Below are 9804 nucleotides of genomic sequence, written 5' to 3' on the forward strand. Positions count from 1 at the left end.
CTATTATTTTTGCTAAATTAGCTGTCCTATTATTTATAGGCGTAACTCGTTTCAACTACATATCTGCTGGCTGGGCTGCATTTGCAAAGCGAAACTGTTTGACAGGAGAAGTTCGCATGGTTCCACATCAAAGTGCTCCAAACACGACAGGAATTATTCATACGCTGTACTGGTGCAACTGATTCAACAAATTTGTTAGAAATGAGTAAGTAGTCCTGCCTGTAATTAGTAATTCTAAGTTGGCTTTGTGTTGTACTATTGGGTTTAAATTCCTGAGCGTGTAATATGTTGTACACAGAATCAAATTCCGAAAAACAAAAACAAGAATCTTTCAGTCACTTGACAAAACCACCTAACCAAAATTCAACATAGAAATGGAGGAAGTGCAGGTGGTCATCGTCGGTGCTGGTCCGGCCGGCTTAGCAACCTCAGCGTGTCTTAATCACCTTAACATTACAAATGCGGTACTCGAAAGAGAAGATTGCTATGCTTCTCTTTGGAAGAAAAAGTCGTATGATCGTTTGAAGCTACACTTAGCAAAGCAATTTTGCGAACTTCCCTATATGCCTTTCCCTTCAGATACACCTACATACGTCCCCAAGAATTTGTTTGTTCAATACTTGGATACTTATGTATCCCAATTCAACATAAACCCTAAGTGCAACCGAAGCGTGAAGTCTGCTTTCTACGATGTGGATTTAGGGAAATGGTGTGTCAAGATCGAGAACACGCTTTCGGGTGCACAAGAAATGTATCTTGGGAAGTTTCTTGTGGTGGCAAGTGGTGAAAATAGCGTAGGTTATATTCCTCAAGTGCGTGGCTTGGATGGGTTCAATGGGCAGGCCATTCATTCAAGCAAGTATGAAAACGGCAAGAAATATGGTGGGAAAAATGTTTTGGTCGTTGGTTCTGGTAATTCAGGCATGGAAATTGCTTATGATTTGTCGAGTTCGGGAGCTAATACTTCCATTGTTGTCCGTAGCCCGGTAAAACTTCTGCCTGCCTTTTTCTCCCACACAAGGACAACTAAAGTTGTTCCTTTTTTTTTAAGCTCCTTGAATGTGCAATCAAATTTGTATCGATCATCTTATTTCAAGTACATTAATATTTAAACTTTTCTAAACATCGCAGGTACATGTTCTCAGCAAGGAAATTGTGTTCTTGGGAATGGTTTTGTTAAAACTCCTCCCAGTTACAATAGTCGACATGGTTGTCGTAGAATTAGGCAAATTGAAGTACGGAAATTTATCCAAGTACGGAATTCAAAAGCCAAAACAGGGACCATTTTATCTCAAGGCTACTAAGGGTCGATCCCCCACTATCGACGTTGGTTGCATTAAGAAGATTAAAACCAGAGAAATAACGGTAAAATAATTTTTAATGCATAATTTATATCTTCATTCTTTATCTTGCAGATTTATAACATTTACTTATGTTGTTGACAATTAAAATAATTAACTATCGATAAAAAATTTCATCAGGTCTTGCCTTCCATAACAAGCATAGAAGGAAATCTAATCAAATTTGAAAATGGCATCTATAATTGGTACGATGCTATCATATTTGCTACAGGCTACAAAAGCAGCGTTCTAAATTGGCTTAAGGTATGCGTTTATGTCTAATGTTTTCTTAGCATGTACCGAAGAATTGCTACTCTTTATGATATATACAGTCCAAATAACGTTGTTCATTGTTTTCTTGTGAAGGATGACAACTGCTACTTTAACGACAATGGAATGCCACAAAAGAGGTTCCCAGATCACTGGAAATCAGAAAATGGTCTTTACAGCGCTGGGTTCTCAAGCCGTGGATTGCTTGGCATTGCACATGATGCACATTGTATAGCAAATGACATTAGTTCGTGTTTGAACTTACACTACAAGAAAATGGATTGACTGTGATGGATTATCAAGCGTGATACAGTAACATGGCATTCGTATTACATTCATGAATGTCATACTAACCTGCTGACATGATATTAAAGTTGAAGGATTTGTAACATTAATTCTTTACATTCTTTGAATTGATTTTTCATCGAGTTAATTGATTCTTTGCATTTCTTTTTGGAAGTTGTACCTGCATTAAGTATTTATGTAATACGAATTTACCTGCATTGCATATGATCCATCTTTCTTTTTAAGAACTAGAAATTTTCCTCTTTATTCGCATACAAATAGAGCTAATTAGCATAGCAGTCCGTTGGGATGTAGCTGCTTGTGGTAAGTATTGACTAAATAGGAGAATGCAAGTATTGTCCTTCAAAAACAAAAATAAAAAAAAAAAATTCTCGCACACTTTGTGTGTGCCCATATGCTAGTTTTTAATTAAACTATCAATATCTCTTTTAACCCAAATTTACTAACTAAATTACCCTCGCAAACTCAATTCAATATATAAATTTGTCTTTACACCCGTTTGGAATATAAAAACACAAAATCAATGTTCTACAACTCATTCAAGATTTGTCTCTCTAGCGATATGTGTTTAGCTGTCATATAATTTCTTTTATAATATGTTGTAGAATACAATTATATCTGCTACCAAAAGATTCAAATTTGTTCCTAGGTTCATTATCTAATAGAATTTTTTTCTCATGAGATTAACTATTCCACTCTTTCTTTGTTTCTTCAACCGGTATCCTCTTGCATGCTTCATAGCACATGAATAAAGTCTCTGCTGCAGACACCAACTTCATGCAGAGCATTCTGCTGCAAACATTGAGGCATTTACTGAGGAGAAAAAAAACAATCTCTTATATGCAAGCATCATGGAAAAGGCGCTGATTTTGTTCCTAAATTTTAAATTCTTAAAAAAAAAAAAAAAAAAAAAAAAAAATCAAATCAAATGAATTTTTTTTTGTTTTTTTTGTTTTTTGTTTTTTGTTTTTTTTTTTGGTATAAATCGATTCATACTTTAGTTAGAGGATTTAAAACTTCAAAATCATCATCTATCAGTAAAAAAGAGTTTGCTTTTCTCTATGAAAGCGTCTTAAGGTTTTAGCTAGAATGAACGTTGGATAAAGATTGTGTGATGGTAGAGTTTGATTATTAGGTGGGTTTATTGATACATTTTAATTTGATTATTAATTTCATCTTATACTTGATGGTAATTATGCAATAAGGTAGAAAATACAATTTACATTTGAAGTTTAAGTTGGGCGTAAAGAGAGGTTATATGGGTTCAAATAAAATTTTCCAAAAAAATATGAGGTGCCAGACAATCCTTAAAGACTATTTCTTCTCTTTTTGGGATGTTGCGTTCATAGTAGACCTAACATTTTCCGTTAACCCGATACGACCCGTTAAAATTAGTATTCGGATGAGTGATAAACAGGTCGGGTGGTTAACGGGTCAACTCGTTAATCACCCGTTAAATAACGGGTCATTTTGGGTGAACCCGTGAAACCCGTTAACCATCCGTTAACACCCGTTAGTGAAGACTTTTGTGTAAATTCAATAGTCCTAAGCCCAAATGGGTGGCCCTGTGCGGATCGAACGGCTGCAATCAGCTGGACGCGAAAAGAGACACCTCTCAGATTCAATCCCTCGCGCTCACCTTTGCTACGCCGCAATTCTCAACTTAGCTTTTGACATCCCACAAAGTCTGTAATTCTTCGAAATCCCTAACACCCACTCCGCCAGCAGGGGTGAAATTTGCAGAGGGAGAAGAGGAATTGCCAAAGGTTGTTTTGTCCAGCGTCGACTTAATTGCATTTTTTGTATTCGTCCAAGCTTATCCAAATTAATTGTTGTATGTTGATTTTGCTTCTGAATCAAAGTTTTGTTTTTGTTTGAGCTTAATTGCTTCTTTTTTTTTTTTTTTTTTTTTTTTTTGTTTGTTTGTTAACCTGGTAAAAAAAAATATTGTTAACAGTTGGAATGGATGATTCGTTAGCTTAACGAGTTGGGTTTGAATAATCCGTTAACTTAACGGGTTTAGTTTGAATGATTCATCAAATTAACGGATCGGATTGGACCCAACCCAAATCCAATAAACCTAACTCGTTTACAGGCCTAGTTCATAGTATACATTCAACCTAATTAAAGGCAAGTAATTTGACTCGTTTAGCTAAACCGAATTAATTGGACTTTTTTGCGGTAAAATTATGTACTCCAACACCCCACCCTCAAATCGATAAAACCTAGTGAATAGAGCTTTCCTTCTGCAAACTGGTAGTGCTGTTTTGAAAGACATTTGATTCAACGTCTATGACATGTTTGTTTCTATTTGTATCCGTTAACTTAACGGATTTAGTTTGAATGATCCATCAAATTAACGGATCGGATTGGACCCAACTAGGGGTGGTTCAGTATGGGATACCATACCGAAACTAGTATCCCGAATCCCAAACCAAAATTTTTTGGGACGGGAATTTGAAGACCAATCCCAAACCAAATTTTCGGGAATCCCAAATTTCGGGAATCCTGAAATATTTTCGGGATTTTGGGACAAATCGGGAATCCCAAATTGAAATATGAAATTATGAATTGTTCTTCAAATATATAATTCAAGAACACATTCATGAACTAGGAATTTCATTTCATTCACACTACCATTTAATTGAACACTGGCATGTCTGACTGTTTTTATCATAGTCAAAATTCAAATTAATTAAACCCTTTTTGCAATCTGTTGAGAGACAAAAGAATCAAGTCTTCTGAAATCATCAGCCATGACAGCAACAATAATAAAATCCACATGAATATCAAACAGAACATGAAAAGTATGCAAGGTGTAGGGCATTTCAGGTTGCAGGGCATAAATTAGAAACTACTAGCATCGATTATAAAAGAATAATATATATATATATATATATATATAATAATTAACATTATATATTTTCGGTTCGGTATGAGATTCCCGAAATATTGAGAAGCCAATCCCGAATCCCATACCGAAATTTTGGGATCAGTTCGGGATAGCATCCCGAAAATTTCGGGAATTTCGGTTTGGGAATTTTTTGGTTTGGGATTGAGATTTTTTCGGTTCGGTTCGAGATTTTTGGGAATTTTTTCCACCCCTAGACCCAACCCAAATCCAATAAACTTAATTCGTTTACAGGCCTAGTTCATAGTATACATTCAACCTAATTAAAGGCAAGTAATTTGACTCGTTTAGCTAACCGAATTAATTGGACTTTTTTCGGGGTAAAATTATGTACTCCAACACCCCACCCTCAAATCGATAAAACCTAGTGAATAGAGCTTTCCTTCTGCAAACTGGTAGTGCTGTTTTGAAAGACCTTTGATTCAACGTCTATGGCTTCCGCTCCCCCGGAAAATATTAACCGGCCAATATTTTCTCCGACGACTCCCCATTTTTTTCAAAATCGTTCTAGAGGACACTTCCAAAGACAGAAAATTTGTAAGAGTCTCTCTCTCTCTCTCTCGTCATCCATACATATGTGTGGCTACACCAAGTGAGAACGTATTATCCGTTTCTTATGCGTGTGACAAATGTCCGCTGCAGTTATTTTATGATTTCGATTATGTTTGTTTATCAGCAACAAAAACGAAGACTTTTTTTTCACAATTTTTTGATCAGTTACTTGGGATGTTTTCTGCTATGCAGAGAATTCCAAAGAAATTTGTGATGAAATATGGTGAAGGAATATCAAATCCAGTATGTCTTAAGCTTCCAAGTGGTTCAGAATGGATAGTAGAACTTAGAAGATGGGATGGTGAGGTTTGGTTTGACAATGGTTGGCCAGAGTTTTCCAAATTTTACTCTCTAGATTGCGGTCACTGGCTGGTTTTTCGATATGAGGGGAATTCCAAATTCAATGTGTGTATATTTGATAAAAGTTGCACGGAGATTGAATATCCATTAACAATGCCAAAGATGGAACTAACTTCTCATGATGAATCTCGTGACGATTCCGCAAATGATTCTAGTGATGATTATGGTGATGATTTGAGTTACAAGTCCGGTGATGGTTCTGGTGATAATTCTGCTATGATCTTAGATAAATTTTTACCTTGCCCAAGAAAAACAAGGGAGAAATCTACATTGCCAAGTCCTCAGCCTCACAAGAAAAGGATAACAAGTTCGAGTGGTAAGCATTATAAAATCTCACCGGAAGTGAAACTAAAATGACATGTTTGTTTCTATTTGTATTACGTATTGTGTTTTCAGCTAATCTGTAATATCCTACTGCAAATTGTTTTACAGGAAAATGTGATTTTCCAACCGAAAAATATGGAGTCACGTCTAGCACTCCAAGTGGAGAGGTTGTAGCTCGTCGGAGAGCTATTGCTTTCAAATCACAAAACCCCTCTTTCATTGTTGTCATGAGGCTCAGTTATATCAACTCTGGGCTCTTGGTAAACTTTATAAAATTTTGTATTCATGTGTCAGTAAATAATGTCATTAATATTCTCAATCTTCATTCCCTTTTTTACTTTCTCATTCATGCTATCCTTTGTTATTTTTGTGTTCCTTCCAGTGGTTGCCATCTGAGTTTTGCAAGCTACGTCCTATTAAGAAATCCTGTGAGGTCATTCTTCAAGTTTCGGATGGGAGAACTTGGACTGTTGATTTGAGATATGAAGAAGGAAAGGCCACATTCAGGCGTGGTTGGATGGACTTTGTTTGTGACAATAATTTGGAACTTGGTGACGTGTGTGTTTTTGTGTCAACTAGCAACGTAAAACCCTTATTTGATGTTTTCATTTTCCGCTCTAAAGAAGCTGCCAGTTGTAGCATTGATGAGGGAAAAACAGTGCCTAAGATGGAAGAATCTGATCAAGCAGATGGTGATTCTGTTCAAATCTTGGATGAGGATTCTACTGATGACTCTAGTGATGAGTTTAGTGAGGATTCTGATAACAATTCTAGTAATGGATCCAGTGATGATTCTTGTGAGGATTCTTATGATAATTCTGTTGTAATATTTGACAAATTTCCATCCCACCAAGGAAAAACAAGTAAGAAATCTTCATTAACATGTCCTCAGCCTCAGAAGAAAAGTAGAACAGCTACAAGCGGTAAAGCAGTCTAAAATCTAAGATAGAAGTGAAAACGAAAGAACATATATATGTTTCTACATAACCATATTATGTTCTTTTATTCTCTTCTTGTTTGTAATATTTTACTTTTTTTACAGGGAAATATGATGTTCCAACTGAAAGTGGAGGCAGTATAGCCCTTCAGAGAGCTACTGCTTTCAAATCTCAAAACCCTACTTCTTTTGTTGTTGCCATGAGTCCTAGTTACATCAGCTCTTATTTCTTAGTAAGCATTCCACGAACGTCCATGTTGAGCCATTAAGATTTCGTTTACTTATATCAGTAGAAGAATCATCAATGTTTCTTTCAAAGATTTTCTTACCTTCTCCTTTCTGCATTGTTTTCTTCGTTGTGTGTTCTTTTCAGTTTTTGCCGTCTGATTTTCACAAGCTACATCATATCAAAAAGTCCTGTGAAGTCATCCTTCGAGTTTCAAATATGGGAACTTGGCCCGTTGATTTGAATTATTTTTCAGAAGGAAAGAAGGCCAAATTCGGGCGTGGTTGGATGGAAGTTGTGCGTGACAATAACTTGGAAAGTGGTGATGTGTGTGTCTTTGTGTCGATCAACAACAGCGCTAAACCTTTATTTGATGTTGTCCTTTTCCGCTCTGGACAAGCTGCAAAGCGTACCAATATTGACGGGGAGAAAACAGTGCCAGCTGAGATGGAAGAAAATGTTGATGCAGCTGCTGATTCTGTTCAAAACTTGTAGCCTGGGACAAATTTCTGAAATGATTTCCTTTTGAACAAAAAATGTCATATGTTTAGGAACAGTTTTTGCTTACCACTATCAATCCCGCTGTCTGCTCCCCTCCTAGTAGCTGGCCTTGTGTTCCACTAACCAACCAATGTCAACTTTAAAAATAAATGTTTTTTCAAAAAATTTAAGAAAATAAATTAAACATAACCAAAAATAAAAACAAGAAAACCCAATAGACCCAACCCTGAGAACCGTCCTCCCCCCTTCATCTCCCCAATTGTCTCTTCATCTCAGTCAACTAACCAATTGAACAATCATTCTTCTAAGTGCACTGCATGATGAATCAGTCGTTTCTTTGTGGTTTATTTATTTATTTATTATTAAACTGATGTAACGAATGGAGCTATAAATAATTTGTTCGAATTCTGATCGTTTTCACGTGAACCACCTTCTAAGCCTAAGTATTCCTCGATAACTTATTACATGCAAAGATTTCTTATGCATGACTATGAAACAGAGCAGAGGCCCTCCTTGGCATACAAATTGAGTTGTGACTATGATGATTGGATTATGGCTTAAGTGTTGATAAACATGCTCATTTTTATTAATGACACATTATTTAGTTTGTCAATTTTGTCTACAAATTTAATCTCTCTAGCATTACCCATTAGATATATGGGGTGTGGATTTCTCACACATCCATTGTTAATTTATGTCATTTGATCTTCTTTAATTCATTCGATCTGACAATAGCAAATTAAGAGGATATGTGAGAAGTAAAAAAATGTGTGTGAATAGCACATTTCTAAATAAATACAATACTTTAATTGGACTTTTGATATTCCAAAAATGCTACACTTTCCAACCCTTTTTTTCAATAAACATCGCATTATCATAATTGAAGTTGACATTTTTGAAGTGCACATCGAGTTCTACAAAGGGACGAATGGTTTTTCAATACAATGACTATTGTGTATATAAAGTGAAGAATAATGTTAAGTAGATCAATTTTTTAGACAATATTTGTAATTATGTGATGTTGTGTTACCAATAATAAATAAGCACGATAATCAACACTTAATAATTTGATAGAAAATTTTGTTTTAATCTCTATATAAGATTGTTTTTTCAACAGGCCAAATCAGATTAATGGTTTCCGTGGTAATAGGGTATTCGGAGGATTACCCATGTGGTAAGAAAATTAAGATTAAACCCTTATGATGAAAATTATTAGCAAAATTAACCCAAAAAACAAACTTCTGCTAAGCTCAGTTAAGTACAAGGATAAAAATGTCCAACCACGCTCTTTATTTCTGCTAGCCTTCTCTTCTTCTCTCTGTGTCTGTGCAATTATACCTCCACGGCAGCACCGCCCTCTTATTTTTAATGTCAACCACACTCTTTTTTTTATAAAAGCTCTTTTTTTATGTCTGACAAGTTTGCATCAAATGGGTTGCTTGACTCCAAGCCCAGCAGTGATGCCTGCTCCCTCGTCTGCAAGCTCTAGCTCGCCCTCGAGCGCCTCAGGAGCACCGCCCTCTGCATCGGCACCATCGGCAGCCCGAACCTCATCGTCGGCCTCCTCGCCGCCAATTCCGCAACGTCCGCACCGTTCACATTGACGAGCGCCTTAACCTCTCGTCGGTGAGGCTGCATTCTGCCAATGGCTCCGACGACAACGTGCTTGATTTGAACAGCTTATCGGACGCCGGTATGACCGCTATCAGCGACAGATTACCCAGGCTCGAAAAGCTGACCTTAATCTGGTGCTCCAATGCCTCCAGTATCGGTCTAATTTTGCTGAGAAGTGTAAATTGTTGAAATCATTGGATTTGCAGGTGAGTGTTTGCTTAATTGGCTTTTAATCTCTTCTGTTATTGCTTTGTTAGGGTTGAATTTTAATGCTTGAAGTCTGCAATTCATCCTTTTAAATTTATCACCAGTTAGTTAACACGATCTCTGTTGTGCACAGAGTATTCCAAAGAAATTTGTGAAGAAATATGGAGATAAGCTTTCAAACCCAGTACTGCTTAAGCTTCCAAATGGTTCAGAAGATGGGATGGTAAGGCTTGGTTTGACAATGGTTGGCCAGACT

General features: G+C 36.4%; 1 protein-coding gene and 1 pseudogene across 2 annotated transcripts; both read left to right on the forward strand.

Moving 5' to 3' along the window:
• The first annotated feature begins 374 nt into the window (after positions 1–374).
• LOC148690754 (putative indole-3-pyruvate monooxygenase YUCCA11) lies at positions 375–1895 on the forward strand. Its single transcript, XM_088685004.1, has 4 exons — positions 375–986; positions 1132–1365; positions 1482–1604; positions 1707–1895. Exons 1-4 carry the CDS (start codon positions 375–377, stop codon positions 1893–1895), a joined length of 1158 nt encoding a protein of 385 aa, XP_088541130.1.
• A 3273-nt stretch (positions 1896–5168) lies between these two features.
• On the forward strand, positions 5169–7750 carry LOC148690755 (B3 domain-containing transcription factor VRN1-like; annotated as a pseudogene). Its single transcript, XR_015957082.1, has 6 exons — positions 5169–5364; positions 5572–6055; positions 6172–6323; positions 6446–6986; positions 7106–7233; positions 7374–7750. The product of XR_015957082.1 is annotated as a B3 domain-containing transcription factor VRN1-like (transcript).
• The last annotated feature ends 2054 nt before the right edge of the window (positions 7751–9804 follow it).

Source organism: Pyrus communis, chromosome 15, assembly GCF_041283825.1.
Source record: "Pyrus communis isolate YQ-2024b chromosome 15, ASM4128382v1, whole genome shotgun sequence".
In the NCBI taxonomy this organism is placed as follows: domain Eukaryota; kingdom Viridiplantae; phylum Streptophyta; class Magnoliopsida; order Rosales; family Rosaceae; genus Pyrus; species Pyrus communis.

Bases quoted from the DNA above. Each gene is read 5' to 3' on its own strand.
- LOC148690754 (XM_088685004.1), top strand. From the start codon at position 375: ATGGAGGAAGTGCAGGTGGTCATCGTCGGTGCTGGTCCGGCCGGCTTA. The intron at 987-1,131 runs GTAAAACTTCTG...TAAACATCGCAG, and splicing joins CCATTGTTGTCCGTAGCCCG to GTACATGTTCTCAGCAAGGA. The intron at 1,366-1,481 runs GTAAAATAATTT...AAATTTCATCAG, and splicing joins TTAAAACCAGAGAAATAACG to GTCTTGCCTTCCATAACAAG.